We start from the raw sequence: 20,198 nt of genomic DNA on the forward strand, positions 1-20,198 counted from the left end.
CCATTTGGATTTGAGTTTCCTCAGAAGGAGGGTGACTGCCTCATATCCCCTGCACACAGGAGGAGATCTTGGAAGACAGCAAGACCTTGTCATATCCCTTTTCTTCTTTGCTCCTTTTTTAAAATTTTTTCCACCCCACCTTTGGCTGCTTTCATGTCTTTCCCATAGACACAGCCACAGGAGCTGAGCGCTTGTGGTTCCAAATTAGTTTAGTGGAACTTCAGTCTACTCAGCACTGTTGCCTGGAAATGTAGGTGTTTCAAGACAGCAGGGTGCTTTGCAAATGTGAGCCTAGACCCTACTGCGTGCACTGTCTTACGGTCGATCATATGTTCTCTCGTTAGTTCAGAGCACTCAGAGGTGAATGGCTTCTGATGCTTGTCCAGAAAAAATCTCATATTGTACATCTTTGAACGAAATGAAAAATGGCTTTGCCATGAAGATATGGGTTTGGCCTTTAACTTAGTTCCTCCAGAGGCCCGGTGCTAGCCTTGGAGAGGAAGCTGCTGTGTACTCCCTCTTACAAAACCGAAACGTTTCCTTTGTCATGCACGTTATCCTGTATGTTATGTACTGAAAAAAGTTTGAGACATGGCTTCTCTTTCTGCATATATTTTCTACAGTGCCCATCATAGATGGTAGATGCTGATCTTCAAAGTGAGTAGTGCTGGTGGTGAGGGTGTCATGTCACAAGCATGTATGTATTTAAGATTTAAATATGTTGTGATAGCTAGGTTGACTATGACTTAACAAGTTGTTATCTTTCTACACGCTGGGAAAGCAGCAGTTTGCTGTATTGTTAAGCAGGGAATTCCAGAGTATCATACCTGTGAAAACAATTCTTGTTGCACAAACAATAATAGGTGATTTTGGAGTTTGTAAGAACCTTCCCTTCACCTCAATGCTGATCTTCAGATCCAGATGTAGCTTCCAATACAGAGGCCTTAGCTGCACCCCGTGTGCTGGCCAGAGATGAAAGTCATTCCAGCAGCAGGTGCAGTTCTTGTGACCCTTCTCTAAAAACTGGAAATCATTCATTTCCTGGAAAATGAGTGGAGAAAACCTGCCATTCTCCAGAGAGGTTAAAGTGGAGCTTTCCACTGCATCCAGAAAGTCTGAAGATGGAAAGCATTAGGTGGTTATTCTGCCTTAGGTAGCTGTGCAAGGCTGGAGTGGTGGCAGGAGAAGGTGCGACCTTGTAGAGCTCTCTGGCTGAGGTACAGAGGAGAGCACGCAGGAGCATTACTGAAGATCAGTATTCCTGTTCTGGCCATTGCATATGAACCTCTCCCGTGTGTCCTGTTTTTCTCTTGCTTGGAGCCTGTGACAAATTAGAGGTCAGAGAGAGCAAAGCCTATGAAGAGAAGACTGGGGAAATGGATTCCTGGATTCTGGCCATCTTGGAGAGGGGAAAGGGTTCGTAACTTCACGTGACACCTCTCTGCAAAACAGGGGTCAGACTTGCTTCCTGAGAGTTTCCTGGGATTGATTGATCACTGTACTTTGAGGCCCAGAGATAGAAGGTTTAGAGGAAGTGTCTCCATACTGCTGCTGAGATATGGAAGCCGTTACACGTGACAGCTGTGAGGGGCTAGCTAGAGGAAGTTATTTCAACGCTTGCATGTATGGTTCTCTCTTTCAGCTGCAGAGGCTTAGAAGGCCCAAGTGAGGAGAGGGTTTGTGTCTTTCGTATGCTGATAGGCTGTACTGGAGGTCAGTCTGGGAGCAGAAAGAAGCAACAGTGTAGGCCAAGGCATTGTTTTACTTCACTATGGACAAAAAGGAAACTCAATGGAGAAAGAGAAGCATTTGTTTGTCTCATCTTTACTCCTTGCAAGGGCTAGATTTGTGATTCTTCCTACAGACTTTTCTCAGCAAACTGAGTATTCTGCTGTCTTCAGCGTCACCCAGTTGTGTCTGGGCCCTCAGGACCTTTCCTTGCCAAATGCTCAGCCGCTTGGACGTGCAGTTTTTGCTTTCATGGCAAATAGATTTTTGAGAATTTGATGCAGGGCTGTGAGATCAGCTGATCCTCAAGAAGTACAATGTGTTAAGATGCTGTATGTCTTGCACAATGCTTTGAAGAAGCACTTACTTTAAACTTCTGAAATAGGGCAGTTGAGCTACAACTCAAATTTTAATTGGTTTTGCATTTTAAGCCCCTAGGAAAAACGATAAATACTGAAGTCTTAGTAGGAGTCTCATGAGAAGTTTGAAATGTAACTGTATGAAATGATGAAGGCCAAGGACCTGCTGTATACAGGCTGCTAGAAATATTCAGTCTTTTCTTTCTTGTTTTAGCTGAATCTGGTACATCGAATAATGAAAGAAGTTTGGAGGAGATACCAGCTTCATTCCTGCGTCTTCTGCTTGTGAGCAAGTCATTTGTTAAAGTTTTCAGCCTGCCGTTTAAATTATGGGCATAATAATTTTGGTCTTCAGCACTACTACTCACTTGAACAGTCAGTGCTTCCTCTACTGTGGATGTCAATGTGACTGTCATGTACTCCTACTTTAATGATCCTGCCGGCCCTCTCTAAGCCACCATGAATATTGATCATATAGGCAGTTTTATGGCTGGAGTTGAAGTTGCTGAGTTCATAGTGGTCTTAAGCCGGGGTAGTGGGTGTTAAACACCGATAAAGCCAGGTCAGTTATGCCAGCCCTCATATTATTTCACCTTTTGCTCTTGATACCGGGTACTGCTGAGAGACTTGTAAATAAGGAGTAGTGGGGGAGTGAGAAAGGGGACACGATGAAGACTTTGGGTGTTAAACATCGAACAGCTAGTGCTGTTAGATGACAGTCAACTAAATAAATAAGATAGCATCCCATTGCAGTTCACCCAGAACGCAGGCATTCAGTGCATATGTAGTACAACAGACTGACTGTATCTTCAGGAGCGTGGGGGCATCTCAGGTTCCTAATACGTTGCTACTTTTGTTAAATACAGTGACGAGAGAGGAAGTGCAGGAGAGTTTGCAGTGTTCCACATCATGAGTCGGATTCTGGAAGCTGCAAATGGCATGTGTATGCCTTTACCTCCTGGTAAGTCCTATGTTCTGCTGTTTTAATCGTAAGTGAGGAGAGCAATGCTATGAATTCCTCCCAGAAGAGCAGTAGTTACAGCACGTGTGCCAAGCTAGCTTTGGCAGTATTGAAATCTACTCAAGATAAAGAAGGGAAGACCCTCCATAAGCATGTACAAGTGAAATGAAGAAAACTGAATAGTTACTACAAATAGAGACAACAAGTTGGAAGATTAGTTCTCTTTTCAGCTTCCAGTGGAATGTTTGGGCACAGTCTTAGCTTAGGACTAAGATTTAGACTGCTTTCATTTGTATATTTTTCTTAGACAACTGGACTTTAGTGTCAAAGTCTACAAGTGAAAATCCTATTCTGGAGCGAAAAAAGAGTGGTTTTCCCCATGCTGTTGCCCTGCTAATATTTTTCAATTTTATCCTGAAATTGTTGGCTCTAGACTGGATGGAAGAGCTTTTCTTGATAGTAGACTTTTATTTCCTAGAGCTCCTCGTAATTGCTTAGAGTCTTTTCAAATCACTTGCTTATTTTTGCTAGTGAAAGACTTCTTAATGTTTTCTGGTTCTGTTTGAATCTTACTAGTTATTATTTCCTGATCTGTCTTCAGTCTTTGAAACTGGTTTTGGTATGAGGTAGTCCCTCAAACTTACGCTGTGTGGGCGCAAATGCTGCCACATAATGGCATCACGTGATAACAAGAACATCATCTGGCTGATGTTAAGTAAGAAATTGGAGGCTTAACACTGTGTGCAAATGTGTGGGTGGCAAGCACTGAGGGTGGTGAGGCCCCAGGTTTTGATTAATTAGAGGAGGAAAGAGGGAGAAAAAAGACAATTTAATAGAAGAATTCAGATATAGAGCAACAGCGTGGAGATGTTCAATGACCGTGTATGACTATAATGACTGTTTTCAGTCGTGTTGGCTTTCTTTCTGCTTTGTGACAGGATTGTACTTCAGAGGACTTAAAGGATGCCTGAATAAGACTACGTTACTTTTGATAAACTAATTCCCTCACCAACTAGAAACAGAAGTTAAGGAGAGTGTTGGCTTTAGCTAGAATAATGCCAGTCTCTGATAGGGACTTAGAAAAAAAACACCAAGTAGTTGTACCAAACAAGTTTCTCTCCCTTTCGTAGGTTTTCACACTCTGCACTTGGGGCTTGGTGTTCGATGTCTCCCTCTGCACACCCTCCTGCACTATATTGATAACGGAGTCTTGCATTTGACAGAAACATGTGTCAGGAAATTGCTGAAAGGTACAGTAAGTTTCATATGTTCATGTAATTAAGAGTGATGCCCTTTCAGCCATTCAAACTCAGACACAGGATTTACTGCCCAGGAGACTGAGCTTTTCTCAGAGCGCTGACCCAGTGAGGGCTGTAGCTGATGGTGTTGTCCAGCTGAAAGGAGAAAATTAGGGCTCAAACTATTTGATTGAGGCTTACCATAGCAGACAAAGAAATCCTCATTTGGGGAGCATTTGAGGTTACGGTTTTTCCACTTGAGACTTAGAAAAATGAATACGAAAGATCATTGTTGAATTTGTTGGGGGATTTCTGTGACCGTATGAAAGTGCACGCATATCTGTAAGGAAGTTAATCTGTTATCCAGTCCTCGGCTTTTGCTTTAATTATGTTTGAAACAAGAGGAACAGGCCTGTCAGCCTGACCTCAGTGCCAGGAAGATTGTGGAGCAGAACATCCCGAGTGCCGCCACGTGCAGGCCAACCAGGGGATCAGGCCCAGCCAGCGTGGGGTTATGAAAGGCAGGTCCTGCTTGACTAACCTGATCTCTGTCTATGACAAGGTGACCTGCCTAGTGGATGAGGAAAGGCTGTGGATGTTGTCTGCCTGGACCTTAGTAAAGCCTTTGACACCATTTCCCACAGCATTCGCCTGGAGAATCTGGCTGCTCATGGCTCAGGCGGGTGCACTCTGCTGGGTCAGAAGCCGGCTGGATGGCCGAGCCCAGAGCGGTGGGGAACGGGGTTACATCCCGCTGGCGGCCGGTCACAGGTGCTGTTCAGGGCTCCGTGCTGGGGCCAGCCCTGTTTAATGTCTTCATCAACGGTCTGGACGAGGGGACCGAGTGCACCCTCGGTCGGTTTGCAGGTGACGCCGAGCTGGGGGCAGCGCTGACCTGCGGGAGGGCAGGGGGCTCTGCAGAGGGGGCTGGGCAGGCCGGGCCGATGGGCCGAGGCCACTTGTAGGAGGTTCAACAGGGCTCAGTGCCGGGTCCTGCCCCTGGGTCACACCAGCCCCACGCAGCGCGACGGGCTGGGGCAGGGGGCTGGGAACTGCCTGGGGGGAAGGGCCTGGGGGGCTGGGTGACAGCCCTGGGCAGGAGCCAGCCGTGTGCCCAGGGGGGCAGAAGGCCAGCAGCGTCCTGGCTGGTATCTGAAACAGTGTGGCCAGCAGGGCCAGGGCAGTGACCGTCCCCCTGCACTGGGCACTGGTGGGGCCGCACCTCGGACACGGGGTTCAGCTTTGGGCCCCTCACTGCAGGAGGGACGTTGAGGGGCTGGAGCGTGTCCAGAGAGGGGCAACGCAGCTGGTGAAGGGTCTGGGGCACAAGTCTGGTGAGGAGCAGCTGGGGGACCTGGGGCTGTTCAGCCTGGAGAGGAGGGGGCTCAGGGGGGACCTTACTGCTCTCTGCAGCTCCCTGACAGGAGGCTGTAGGCAGGTGGGGGTCGGTCTCTTCTCCCAGGTAACAAGTGACAGGACAAGAAGAAGTGTCCTCATGCTGAGCCACGGGAGGTTTAGATTGGGTGTTAGGAAAAATTTCTTCCCTGAAAGGGTGGTGAAACATTGGAACAGGGTGCCCAGGGAGGCGGTGGAATCACCGTTCCTGGAGGTGTTAAAAAAACACATAATGTGGTGCTCAGGGACATGGTTTAGTGGTGGATTTGGAACTCCATGATCTCAAAGGTCTTTTCCAACCTAAATAATCCTATGATTCTGAGATAATCCTAGTGCTGGGATTGGCAAATGGCTTGAAGCTCTGTGCACTAAAAATTCAAAATAAGCAAAGAAAAGCCTACCTGACCCAGCATCCCAATGTTTTTAGTAAATATTGAACTTGTGGACGTCTTCTAAGTATAATGTCATGTTAACTAAAAGTCGGAGTTAAGTTCTTGTGTAGTTATCGAGAGCAGATTGTGTTCTGTATGTGGCTTTCTTCTGAGCGGAAGCGAAGTAGCTAGTTTCCACAAAGGAGGCTTAGGAGCAAAGCAGCACATGTATGGTAGGAATGACTGGGGAATAAAATGGAGAGTGGGACAAATTGCCCGTTGCAGGCACAGCTGGCATCACACCCATGTTAACTGCCTTTTCTAGATCGGAGGGGAGGAAAGGGGACTTGTAGCATATGTTTCCTGGGATGAAGCAGCACTGGGGTAAGATTCTCTAACAGTAATGCATGTCACCACAGCTGCAGCTGTGCTCCCTTGTAATGTGCTGTGTCTCCAGTGTTCAAGAAAGAGACAACACAGTATACTGTACTAATCTGTGCCTGGTCTTGATAAATTGGAGCTCTACTTAGTCAAAACATGTTTCAATTACTGTATAAGTTGTTGCATAAAATATGAGGTTACGGGCAAATACACAGAAAAATATTTATGTAAATGGTATTAAATGGTATAAATGTAAATAACAGTCCTCATAGCCATTATTTCAAAATAAATTTTCATTTCATTATGGGGATGATATTTATTCAGAATGTCTTCAGTGAAAGTTGAAAGTTTTAGCGATGTGGTTGCTGGGGGTTGGTTTGTTCTTTGTTTTGGTGGTTTTTGACTCGCTTTCTCTTACAGATTTGGATGACACTGAGAAGAATGAAAAACTGAAGTTCAGTATTGTCATGAGGCTTCCCGAGGTAACTTATGACATCGGATGTAATTTCTTGGAGTTTGGAATCGATAGGAAATTCCTCCTTGTGCGTGGGATCAAGCCAATGGAGGACTTAGCTGTGATTTGAATAGGGCACAGATATATCCTCAACCTCCACAGGTTCTCCATCTGCTGCTCGTGACCCGTAGGGTACTCTGGTAATTTAAATTACAACTTGTCCCTAGTGTTTCACAGTGTCTCCAGTACCTTACAGGAATCAAACAGACAACACTGACACTGTTCTGCTGAGTACTTGTCTGCATAAAGCAATAAGGGTTTAACAGGGTTTAGAGAGTATTTATGGGGGGGTTGTGTGTGTTTCTTAGCATCTACAAATGCCTTTCTCACTTGTCACACCTGCATTTGGTTTTATACATTTTATCAAATATGTTCAAAAGCTGGTACAGTAAAAGCTGTAAAATCTGATTGTACCACAACTGTGGAGAGGATTGAATTACAAGATCCCCCTCTCTCTGAAATCTCCCAGCCTTGTCTGTTGGTAAGGTGACTCGTTTAGCCACGTGCTGGAACTAATTACTGATGCTCCTTTAAACGTGCCAACAGAATGGGAGGTTGACTTCTCCTTTTCCCCTTCTGTTCTTAGTGCACAGCACTGCAGAGGAAGCACGACGTCACAGTGAGCAGAGGCAAACCAGGGATCCCCCCGTGGGGTGTGCCTTGCTGTAGAACAGGCTTTTCTCAAGTTGCTTATTGTTTGCTCATTATGAGCTGCTACATGTAGTTCAGATGGCCAGAAGTGCTGCTTTAGTTTTCCTCTGACAAGGGCTTCTTTCTTTGGCAGCAGTTTGGAGGAGGGCTAGGGAAGGAGAAATACACAGGCTGTTCTTTGTCTTCTGTGTCTTGCTTTGGGCATGGGTTGGTGAGCTGGGGTCAGCCCCAGGCCGGGTGGGTGGGGAGCACCATTCCAACCCCGACTGGAAGCAGAGGGCTGAGCTGTGAGTGCTTTAGGGGACGTGTACTGCTACTTACGCGCTGTAGACTCAGTGCCTTATTGTATCTATTTACAGCTTTTGGAAAAAAAACACAGATAATTGTTTGTTTGCCAAAAAGGACGCTTTGGGGTGACTCGGACTGTTCTGAGCAGGTTAGATTCAGTAGGTGACTTCAGTTGCATCAGAAGCAAGTATTTAGGCACTGTTGAAACTGTACGGCATTTCCCAAATGAACCCCTTCAGTACTCTGTATTGCAATGCAACTAAAAAGTGAGGGTGGGTGAAAAAAGATCTAGGTAGGGAAAAGAGCAGAAGGTGGAGCTAATTTCACAGTGTGTTCCTATTTGTTTGCTTATTAGTTAGGATTGGAAGCTTTGGGACATCCGATTTTGAATCCGTTTTGCTTTTGGGATTGTGAATCAATGTTATCAATTCCCAAGATGATGGCCTATATAATGGGATGCAGATTGTGTTCCGTCGGCATTCTGCTTTTGTAAGGTTCCTTAAACTAAGCCCGAGAGAAGCCCTGTTCCGAATGGATCATTGAGGAGCGGGGCATCTGGGTTATTCTTTGGGAGGAGAATAGATCTAAAGAGCCACAATAAAGGAGAAAGGGTTATTTTAAGCCTCAATTAACACTTAAGTATGCATGCAAAAGTAGGACAGAGGTAATGACAAGACTGATTGATGAAACGGAGTAACTCGGTGGGTACTGTGTAGCAAGGTTTTGATTTTTTTCCCCATGTTTTGGGAGCGTGTTGTAATCTTTTAGTTACTGGCTATGAAAGGAAGGCTCTGCAGCTAAAAATTAGGACATCTTAGTTTCTGTCATCAGTGTCTGAAAGCAAAGCATCTGTGTTACAGCCTGCATTTTGTTTCAGGTTTTTTCCTCCTTTCCCCCTCCTAAATTTCCACTGTCCTGTGTTTATGTTCTGAGGTTTGGGGTTTTTGTTTTTTTGCTTACTAGGTTCTTGGTCAAAAGGTTCGTCAGTTTTGGAATCACCCGATAAATGCTAATTTCATTGCACGGAAATATGTGAAACTTCTGCTTGAGAAGCTCGGGGACAGGCAGGTAAGAGCACACAGGCCGTTTTTTTGGTAATCTTTTGCTTTGACGGTGTTGAGATTCCTGACCTTGCTGTAGACTATAACACACTAAAGATAACACTGAAATTTGGTACTGTGGGACTCTGAACTAACCTGAAATATTCTCCCTTGCAGTGTAGCAGGCCTGTCCCTGAGAGACGCTCAGTCCCTGTAGAGTTTTTGCCGCTGAACTACCTGACTAATGTGTTGGCAGAGATAGAGGATGAAGGTAATGCTAACTCTCTGCTTTGGAAGACCAGTAATTGTTACCCTTTCATGCTCACGCTCGGCTGTATCCTGACTATGTTGAAATGCCTGAGTCCTAAAACTCCAGTGATGTCCCAGCACATAGGTTTGGTTGTCTTTCTGCTGCTGGGAATTGTCGGAGGGCTTCTTCGCTGCATATCCTTTCCTCTGAGTCCTCTCTGTGTTGGATCCGGTTAGCAAACTTGCATTTTTCGGAACTCGTAGTGAAATGCGGTCGGTGTACAGTGTGGTGGTCACTGTAATTCTGTATGCAAATGGGGAGAAGGGAGAAGGGCTTCCTCATTTATGCAGTATGGTGGCTGAGGCAACCAAAATCAGATGTTCCACCCCAGAAAAGAGAACCCGCGTCGCTAGATCAGGAGGTGCGCTGAAGTAACAGGCATTTCTCAAAGCAGTTCCTTTTTGTGAAATGCAGTTCAAGTTGATTAGGGCACTTGCTGCATACAGTGAACTAAAGCGTCTGAAGATTTTGAATTCCACTGAAAAAGGTGCCTTTAAGGGAAGCATTGGACTGTCAGTAGCGTTACTGGCGATGCCTGTACTGGTAAGCAAAATAAAAGTCAGGATAAGGACTTGAAGGCTGAAACAAGATTGTCCGTGTATGGATGTCATCCCATTTGGGGAGGAAGAAAAGTTAAACCATATAGAAGTATATGAGGCTGCGCCCTGGTCCATTTTATGTACTAGCACTAACATAGCCACTGTGCTTAAACCTTGGTTTGGATCTCCAGTGTAGGATGCAACGTATGGAAATCCCTAGTGGCCTCCAGAGATGGTCTGGCTCCCCTCTGTAGGGGATATCGTTTACTTACGTCCCACTAATAGGGAAGTTTTTGCCATGAGGAGCATCCAAATGACTCCACTGAAAGCTGCAGGTGTTTGGTGTAAATGAAAACACTGTTCCCTCTATTAACTTATCTTTTGGTATTTTAGATGAAGATGTTCAATAGAGTGCGGGATTAAGTGTGTAAGAACACTTAACAACTTTGTAAATACTAACTTTCTCACTATGTTTTTTAGGTATGAATCCGTATGAAAAACAAGACCATGTTAACATACGATTTGTAGAGGAAACGGCACTCAAACACACTGTGACGCTTTTGGGCCTCGAACATTCCTGAAATAACATGCTGTTGAAGACTGTCGAACTGTAGTGCTCATATAAAAGTATACAAGTTTGCAAACAAATACTTTTTTTTAAACTTAAATATCATGTTGTTTCCCAAATAATCTGCAGTTTTGGGTAGCCACCATTACTGACATAAGCTGCTGAAAATAGTGTTTGGTCCAATGTATTAAGGCTGAAATTCCCAACTTCTAGAAAAGTCCTGGAGGAATACTTCTGACGCAAACCCAGGTTTGAAACAGATCTGTGGTTTTGTTTTGAAGTGGTCAAATAAGTGGAACTATAATACAGGACAAGAAGGAAGTTCTTTGGAAATGTATCTTAACAGTGGCTTGGACAGAGTGTTACTTAATTCTTTCCTTACAACTTGTAGTGTTACAGTTCAAACCTCAGCTTCAGGAAGAAATTACGGAGGTTGTTTTTCCTTTGTTTTCAACTTCTATTTGTACATAACTGAACCAGTGTTTTTGGGGGTTGGGTTTTTTTTAAGTTCTGAACTGTGACTTTAAAATAGTAATAGCAGTTTGCTATGCAGAGAAGATTTAAGTCCTGACATGTAGGATATCTGCAGTCTTTATTGGTTTAAAACCAACTCTATCAAAGTTTCAGGCTATTAAAGTAGTGAAGCTCATTGACAATTTGACAGATTTTGGAGGTTTTCAGTAACAACCTCTGATGTTCTCCCTGAGTACTTTCCACCGATGCTTTCTGTTCCTTACCAATGAAATGAAAAATTCCACTTCTCAGGAGTGGCTCAGCAAGTGCCTGGTCATTTCCTTGTCCTTGCCATCAGTGGAGCAAGACCGTTAGCTTTCTCAGGAACTGCACAGAGGGAGGGAATCATTTTCTCAGTGTAATTAAAATTTATCTGGTAAGCATGAACTCCAATCCCAGACTGTAGAAAGCTATGTTGGTTTATTTATATAACCGGTGGGGACTTTGTATAATATTAATAACAAAGGAAGATTTCTTTTTAATTATATGTATTATAAAATACAATCAGATGCAATAAAACTTCACCTGGAAAAAAAAGTAAGTGTAGTATGTAGTAAGTATCTCTTATTTTTCTTAACAGTTTAAAATGCTGTGCTGCATTTGGGGTACCAGGCTCCTCCTAGCCAGGAGAAGGGAACTTGTGTCACTGACTATTGAGCTACACTTTGGGCTTTAATTACTACTTTGTTTTCACTATGGAATTTGGCTAAACGCTAACAACTATTCCTCCGTTGTAGTGTAAATGCTACTGACCCTCCGGATTCAGTAACACCCTTGCCTGCTGTAGGTGCTGTCTGTTCACATTTCAATTGGCTTTACAGTAGGTTTTCTGAAATGTCTCCTATTCGAACGAGGTTCACGTGGTTTGAAAGGAGCCAGGGTGCCGTAGGGCCGTGGCACTGGGAGACCGTGTTCGTCATCCGGGATATAGGCGGTTGGGCGTTGTTCAGCTGTCGTGTGGATGGAGCCAGGCGCTGCAGCTTGTTCCTCTTCTGCAGCACGCTGTGGAAGTAACGCATTTTGATCACATTGTGCTTACATGCTTTAAAATGCCGGTAGTCTCCTGAGCCAACATGCAGAACGCCTTACAAAGGGAACACCGTTACTCCAGTCCTTCCCAGACTTGGAAACCCAGAGGGGTATTGAAAGGAAAGCAATGAGCTACTGACCACGTCGATGTGAGTTTGTCCTTTTAAATAGTATATGGTTTGAGCCTGTAATGCTTTTGCTGTTTGTGAGGAAAGGAGATTGGATGAACTTTTAAAAGTTGTAATAAGTGCACAGAACATCTCAGGAACAAGACGATAGATCCGATGCTTCAAAACAGGGCTCTGTGTGTGCTGACAGCGGTGGCTCCTGAACACTTGTGTCCACAGCACTGAAAGGAAGCTGAGTCACAGCATGAGAAGTGTTAATGACAGAGAAGTTTCTTATTCTAAACCAGTTTTACTGCAGCACTTCCGTGTGACTTCAAGTTCTTTAAGTGTATGCACAGGGTATTCCTGCCGCAGCTTAGCGCCCCTTTCAGATTCCCTTGGAGTGATCAGCTAAGGGATTCCTATATCACAAAGCTCGTTTCCTAGCAGCAGGAGTTCTCACAGTATGCCTGGCTCAGTTCTGTGCTACTACTTCTTCTCTGGGAGCTCTCTGCTCTGGGATCACCGACTGTCCCCGCTAAGGAGGCATGGTATCCAGCAGGGTAGTACCTGGAATGCTGCCCTGCCTCTCCTCGCTGTCTTGCTCAGCAATCTCTGTCCTCGCTACTTCTGACCCGATGTTCACCGCATCTGGTTATGTGGAAGACACTAAACTTATTTTTCCTGAACCCCACCCCCAACTTGTTGCAGCTTTACCTTGAAATGAAATGGGAAGCAGAACTTCAGCGACGACCCTCTCCCCCATCATGCCGAGACACCACGGCCACACAAACCGCTTCAGCAGAAGGCAAGTCTGACTTTTAGTGTATTCGCTGCTTAAGATTCGGTGACTGGTTCTAAGCGGTGCCGCCAGACTGCGGTTAAAACTGCTCAAACCCACCGTGTACCGCTTCAGTAGCCGTCTGCCTCTGCCACCCCCTCCACTGACTCCCAGAGCTCCGTGTGTGGCGGCGAAGAGCTACACAGTGAGCTGGCACAGCTCTGGCAGAAAGGTGAGCTGGGGCAGTGAAAAGACGGGGCCGAGGATCTAATCGCAACGTATGGCAAAAACTTACTTTAGCTCTGGCTTCAGCCACTTCCTTTTGCATCCTCTCATCGTGTAGTATCTTCAACCATTCGTCTTCTGTTTCTTTCGGAGGGGGAAGGCCTTGAGCTATCCTTGATGAAACAGTCATCAGAAATTGTTCTTTGTCTTTCATTTCCTGCTGGAGTTTAATGGCAAGTGCTTGCTTCATGGATAACTCAGCAACGAGAGCCATCGCCTTACGGGTTCTGTCCTTTATCATCTTCCGCAGTTCGTTTGTCTGGAATAAGTAACAATTGCATTTTAGTTAGGGCTTCCCTCTAGACACGGGGCATGACACCTGGGTAAGCATTATGTATGTGAGAACAAGTCCAGCTTGACAAGGATTTAAAAAATAGTTCTGTACTTGAAAATGACTTAATGAAACAGGTTGTGTTTCTGTGTCTGCTTGGAACCGCAGGAACTGGCAGCGTAAGGAGTCACAATTACTCCGAGATGAGATACAGAAAAGCGAGTTTGTAATTACCCCCTGCCCTTTTCATTGAACAGCAGAACTCCTGCTGCCCTCAGAGGCCCACTGCCCCAATTCTTACTGAGTTTTTGCACAAATGACTGTAATAACTGTGTAATAAGCCTGATCCTTACAAGATAATTGCGTCATAATGTGGACACAGCAGGGCTGCGGGTTGTCAAGTTATCCTAGGCAGGTGGGCGAATTAAGGAAGAATGGGAAGGAGTCCTTGAGTCTAGGTAGAGATAATTTAAACAAAAAACCGCAACAAACCTTAAATACTCTTTTTTTAAGTGACTAATAGAGAGTTGAGTGAGTCAGAGCACTTGCAAACTTTTAGCACGCTGCTGTTTTTACCATAGTTTATTAGCCTGTGGCCAGGATTTCAGAAATCCAAATAACACCCATGTTATTTCTCTTTCTGTGGAAAGTTAAAGATTTATTGTAAGGATGTGTTTTGGTTTAAGCCTTTGCAAGGGCCAAATCTAACACCTGAGGGGGTGGGGGGTGGGGGGAATCCACCCTGGCTGGCCTTGGTTTACATTAATTACTCACTCTTTTTTTTTTTTCTGCTTTTCACTCAGCTCTGCTCTATTTGCAGCCTCTTCAATAAGGAGGCGGGGGTTGGAGGATTTTTGCTCTTCCCCGAACAGTATTACTGGCAGTTAAAAGACAATATCTATAATTACATAAAAGCGATTGTATTGAAAATGGTATTTCTTTCCTGTGTGGTGCTCCCCACCTAAATAACAAAGAAATTTTGAGGCAGATATCAGGCTTATCTTTTTGTATATTGAAGCAAAATTCACCTGGCTTTTTCTTATTGCTTTTTAGCCTTTGACGTGTTTGTTGTGGAAAGGCTGTTAAGTACACGTGCAAAAGGAGGATTCTACCAAGTTTGTGAGCATCTACCTGAGCAAGAGCTAATCGGGTATGTCGGTGAAAGGTGCTATTTATGGTGCAACTTTCTTTCATTAAGAAAGTACACTCGCCTAATGCTTTCAGTACATCTATCACCATTGCTGCTAATTGCCTGTAGTTTCTGAAGACTAACATATGATTTGCCTGTCAATATTTCCAGCCAATTCTGTAATTTCCAAGTGAGTCATCTTGCCTCTTGCCTAGATATGATTTCATTTTGTATAGGCTGGCAAGCAGAGCGTGCAATGCCCTTCTTACCCTTTTAGCTAACAGCAGCGTGCCCTGCTTTCCATTCTCTGCTGTAGCATGGATTCTGTCTGTCAACCGGGAAACGTGCTTGTAGAGAAAGTCTGTCTCCAGCAACTTCTCCTCCTTCTGTACTAGCTCTACTTCTAGCTGCATAGAGAAGGAGTAAACAGGGTGTAGGTAAGTGACAGGGGAAGGTGCAGCACAAGGTGTTCTTGTGATTGCTTTGAGAGCTGCTGAAATAATACTCATGAACAGCCATAAATAATCACTTCACCATCAGATTTCTCAGAGTTTTCACCCTCTCTGCCAAGTATCAGGCCAAGGTTGGTTCAGTTGGTTACTGTCGGTCGTACAGTTCTTCCACATCAGACCAGGCCCTTCTGGGGGACCAGGGGTGACAGCAGCATTATTACTGTCTTGCTGTGTTTTGACAGCAATGGGTTTTTTTTCTAGTGATCTTTTTTCTAAAAAAACCCAAATTTTCTAGTTCCTGGAGACACATCATAATAAAAAGGTTTTGGCTCTTATTTTAAATACCTTTTCCTTCCTGCTTCTAAAAAAAAAAAAAGTATGACCTCCAAAGACTAAGAAAAGAAACTACTGTGCAATTAAAAGGACTTTAAAATCACAAGGAGATTGAATGAGAACATTTAAATGTAAATGTCAGGACTCGACCCAGCTTTTTAATGTGCAGGTTGGTAATAGAGGGCCGTGTTGTAGCCTGCTTGGCTATGCAGAGCTCCCTCCTGTCAAGGAATATGGGGCAGCAAAGCAAAAAGCTCAAGTAATTCAAGCAGAAGCATTCATGTAAATCCCTACAAGCTCGATTTCAAAAGGAGGACTTAGGTGTGTAGTGCTCCAGGCTTGCCGTTACCCTGACACCTTCTCAGCCCCGCGTGAATCCCCCGAACACCAACTGCAGTGGGGGGAGTTCTGTGCCCCTACAAATGGGACAGACAAAAATACCACAGTCAGTCATTCCATTCCTTTACCTTCCCCTCACGCGCCATACAGGAGGTGCCCTGAAATCGGCTTTCATATTGGACCTAATGCTTCATTTTGAAGCATTCTCCCTCCTGCAGCCGCTGGCAGTGCTGCAGCCAGGCACACAGCTGCTTGGCTGGCCTGGCTGCCACTGCCATGAAGGTCTGTTCTGCGGCTCCCTGTTCGGCACGGAAACAAGGCAGTGAAGCCAAAGCCTGAGAAGGATGCTTGGTTCTGTGTCACACACGGGCTTTGCCAAGTGGATAGTGGGACTGCAGCCCGTGCATAGTGGTGGAACAGCTACAAGCCAGTTGCAGAATAACGACGGCTTCATTTTTCAGTGGTTTATTATTCTGTATTTATCTCCCTCTGCTGCCTTTGCTGTGCTTTTCTGTAGTGAAGCAGGAGGGTCTGCGCTGAAGTGCCCGTGATGCGAGCGGCGCAGCTAACAGAGGGTGCTGCGGAGCCAGGTATTCACACAGAGCTCCCCCTCTCCAGCCTCTGCTCAAAGTCAAAATGTCCCATGTCCAGTTGTCCTGGAAAGCAGATGCTGGGCTAGAGTTCCCATGAGCTAGTCATAATTATTTTAATTCCTGTTACAGAAAACTTATTTTAAAAAGATACTGTTTTCTTTTCCTAAAAGAAGTCAGTCATAGCAGGATGGCTTGTGATAAGAGAAGTGATGTTACCTGCTCAATCTTTTTTAGCAGCTCAGGTGGGGACGGGTCCTTCCCTCTCAAGTCTCACCTTCTACTGTCATTTGTGGGGTCAGCAAGGGTTTCCTCCATCCATTTAATCCTGTCCTTGCACTGGGAATACTAGCAAATAAAAAGCCACAAGGGTTATTTTTTCACACAAGAAGCCAAAAGCCCCGCTATGTGTTGCTATGCGGCTGGAGATGGAAGGTCTCTTGTCTCTGATTTGCACCAGCAGAACTGCACTAAAGTGACTGGGGTGGCAGCGCTGCCAGCACCAGGGCTTGGAGGCAGGCAGGCCTGCAGCCCTGCCGGGAGATGTGTGGGACACTTGGGCGCTGTAGGGCTACGCAAATGCTGGGAAAAATTTCCCTCCAAAACCAGAGGTGGACATACATCATCCTCCTGTCCCATTGCCAACAAACAGGAATCTGAGAAACAGTAGATTGTGTCACAGAAGGGCATCCCTATAATACGTAAATATAAATCAGTTTCATCTTATTAGTAGTTCAAATGCCTTGAATGCTCGTTCCCTTGACTCCCTTCTCCACGTGCAACACAACCACCTGAAATGGTGTACAAATAATTCAGCCACACAGAAGAGGCTTCTTCTCTGAGCCACCAGGTATCACGACTAAAGCCCTGGACCAGGAGATGATTTTCACCTTCTGAATATGTTTGGGAAGTCAGAAGGAGGCTGCCCCAGGGACCGATACCTTCTCCAGCTTCTGCTGGGTGGCCTGGATGTAAAGCCACAGGTGGGTGCTGCCAAACTTATGTCCTTTGGGCCATGGTGGAGGGGGCTCAGGCCCCCCTCCACAGCCGCGGTTAGCAGCTGTGAGACCTGCCCCAGCTGTGGCTCCTGTCCTGAGGAGGGAGAGGGGCAGCAGGAGGGGGGGAGCCCTTGCTGCACCCGCTTCCTTCCCCCTCCCCAGGTCTCTGCAGCCTGGCCCAGCTGGTGCCTCCAGCAGTGGAGGGGGCTGCACAGGGGCTGCGGTGGGCACCGGGGGTTCCTCTGAGACTGACGGTGGGAGCACATCCCCACCTAACTCACCTCCAGAGCTTGATCCCACAGACTTTAACAGAGAAGGTTTCCTTGTACTGCGAAGGGGGGAGGGTAACATGGAAGATTATGAGCCATTAATTTATTTTTTTTTAAAAAGGGAATATAGTGTGACGGTTGCAGGACAGAGGTAAACCCTGCTGTCTGCCAGAAATTGAGTTCTACCTGCTTCTTTTCCTCGGGCTACTTTTTTCATCCTCAGGAATACACCAAGCTTCTGGGGTGATGTCTTCCTTTATTCCCCACAAACTTCTCTTTGACCCACAGGATCCATTTAGGGATGTAGGGAGAATGCACATGTGTGTTGGTTTCAGCTGGGATAGAATTAATTTTACGCTTAGTAGCTGGTGCACTGCTGTGTTTTGGATGTGGTGTGAGAACAGTGTTGACAACAGATGTTCTTGGTTGTTTCTCAGTTTATACGAAGTCAGAGATTTTTCAGTTTCTGGGGCCTGGTCAGCGAGAGGGCTGGGGGGGGCACAAGAAGCCGGGAGGGGACACAGCCAGGACAGCTGCCCGAACCAGCCAAAGGGATATTCCATACCATAGCACGTCATGCCCAGTACATAAACTGGGGGGGTTCTCTGGGGCTGGCCCATCACTGCTTGGGGCCTGGCTGGGCATCGGTCAGTGGGTGGTGAGCAACTGTACTGGCCATCACTTTGTTTCTTTTCCTCTTCCCCTTGGATTTTATTTCTCTCCCCTTTTCTTTCCTTTTCATTACAATTGCTGTTATTATTAGTGTTGTTGGGTTTATTTTATTTTATTTCAATTATTAGATGATTCTTATCTCAGTCCTTGAGTTTTACCTTTTTTTCTGATTCTCCTCCCCAGCCCTCTGCTTAGTTGCCAGCTGGGGTTAAACCATGACAAAGTGCCTGACAGTTTGGTTGCAAGTTAAATCTGAAAGTCCCACTTTCCCACTCATTAGCACTAAAGGTCTCATCCTTACAGGCATCCAAGTTTTCCACGTTAAAGTTCCCAGGCATGTGTCCCAAAGTGACTCAGTGGTGACACTGAACGATGTGATACTCCTGGGACCCACAAAGGCAGGTGTTCCCTGACCTTTCTGATGTGAGACCTTCCCATGGAATAACGCTTCCCAGAATACACTCGATGGACATCCATGCTTTGCGTAAATACTCGCTGAAAGAGTGACTGGGACCATTTTTTCATGTTTGGATTTGCAAGACTGACAGTGTTGGGGTTTTGTGCTTTAATATGCACCTGGCCATCTGTCAGTGCATTGTCACTCCACTCTTGATCTATTAGCACCGACAAAACATAACCCAAGTAAGTTGCTGTAAATGCTAGGTGGTGCTATTATTTGCAGGTGGTGGTATTCTTTAGGAAAGAAGTGGTCACTGGCTCACAAAGTTAGGAACAGTCATCAAAATACAAAGTAAATGTTTAGATGTTGCTACCGGGATGGAGTTTGTTCACTGAAGTTAACAAGTCATGTTTAACTGGAAAAGGGAAAGCTGACAGATCTTCTCGGGTCAGAATAGAACATTACTTACCGGAACATTTGTCTTAAATACTTCTTTTTCTGGTAAAAAAGCATCACACAGCTCTTTCTTTTACACTTTGTCTAAAAGCAGGCAAAATAAAAACCTTAAATGACTGTAATGATCAATTTCCTTGGCAAACCACAATTCAGTGCATAACTAGGTGCTGAAAGATTTATTTTCATTATAAACAACTAAAACTCAAGCCCAAAAATACAAAAAAAAGAGTGGGAGGATGTAAGAGCAGGACCAGCATAAACAACAGGATGCAGCTATGCTTCCAGGGATGTTTCCTGTCTGGGGCCAAATTTCTCAACCACTAACTCAGGTGAAAATGCCTTGTTGGAGGCAGTGGTACCTTAATGAGATTAGGGACAGCTCACCAAGTAAAATTTTGCAGGACTGAATAGTTAGTTAGAGAAGAAGGACTATCGCAGCTAAAATGCTGTCCAAACCAGGAAAAAAAAAAAAGCATAAGAAGTTTCATGTTCAACTTAAATACTAGGCTTAGTTTTAAATGCAATATGAATTGTAAGTGATTATATGCAGTTTAATCCAAAACTACAGAAAACAAAGCCCATTTAGAGATAACCATGCTATTCTCTGCCTGCTTAAGTGATGTGACTATAGGCATCTTTTTTTTATTTTCTCCTAATTAGTAGTGTTTTTCTTGGACAAGGCTTTATCGCTTTATCTGAGCTCTAAGTCTTAAAAAAACCCCACCAAACCCCCTCCTTTCTTGGAATGCTTTCATACAGGGGATATGAAAAGGCACTACAAGACAGGCTTTTCTACGTTTCATTGTAATCAGTCAAGAGGAATTGTTGAAGGATGAACAGACAAGATGGAACAAGCCTAGATAAAGGGACTAGTCTCAAGAAGTGGAGATCTGGTCCTTATTTTGGAAATCTCAGAGAAGGCAGGTGAGGTATGTAGAGCATTAGAAAATGGAAAATATCATACCTACTTTTAAAAGTGGGGGGGAAAGGAGCTATAGAACTAAAGATAAATTATCTTCACTTTCTGAAGAATAAATCTGGAACAAATCATTGGCCTTTCTTTGTAGGTAGCTAGAAAAGGAAAAAGGTTGGAATAACAGCCAACACAGGTGTTGAGTCACGCCAAACCAGACCAATTTCCTACTGTAACAACTTAACAGGTGTGTGGATGATAAATAGAAGCTATCGTATGTCTTGATTTTTATATAGTTTTGATAGTGTTTCATATGAC

The 20,198-nt window shown here is 44.9% G+C and overlaps 2 protein-coding genes across 2 annotated transcripts in view; one reads left to right on the forward strand and one right to left on the reverse strand.

The window, feature by feature from the left end:
* LOC121088197 (gamma-secretase activating protein) overlaps positions 1–11,393 on the forward strand; it is a 49,835-nt gene extending 38,442 nt beyond the window's left edge. The window contains exons 25-31 of the mRNA XM_040593900.1: positions 2,302–2,372; positions 2,954–3,048; positions 4,179–4,298; positions 6,854–6,915; positions 8,850–8,954; positions 9,104–9,197; positions 10,256–11,393. Of these exons, the coding sequence (XP_040449834.1) occupies positions 2,302–2,372; positions 2,954–3,048; positions 4,179–4,298; positions 6,854–6,915; positions 8,850–8,954; positions 9,104–9,197; positions 10,256–10,356 (648 nt within the window). The 3' untranslated portion in view covers positions 10,357–11,393. The remainder of the gene's footprint in view (positions 1–2,301; positions 2,373–2,953; positions 3,049–4,178; positions 4,299–6,853; positions 6,916–8,849; positions 8,955–9,103; positions 9,198–10,255) is intronic.
* CCDC146 (coiled-coil domain containing 146) overlaps positions 10,855–20,198 on the reverse strand; it is a 66,299-nt gene continuing 56,955 nt past the window's right edge. The window contains 4 exon segments of the mRNA XM_040593901.1: positions 10,855–11,858; positions 13,069–13,317; positions 14,728–14,865; positions 16,392–16,520. Of these exon segments, the coding sequence (XP_040449835.1) occupies positions 11,655–11,858; positions 13,069–13,317; positions 14,728–14,865; positions 16,392–16,520 (720 nt within the window). The 3' untranslated portion in view covers positions 10,855–11,654.

The sequence above is a fragment of the Falco naumanni genome, chromosome 5, assembly GCF_017639655.2.
Source record: "Falco naumanni isolate bFalNau1 chromosome 5, bFalNau1.pat, whole genome shotgun sequence".
In the NCBI taxonomy this organism is placed as follows: Eukaryota; Metazoa; Chordata; class Aves; order Falconiformes; family Falconidae; genus Falco; species Falco naumanni.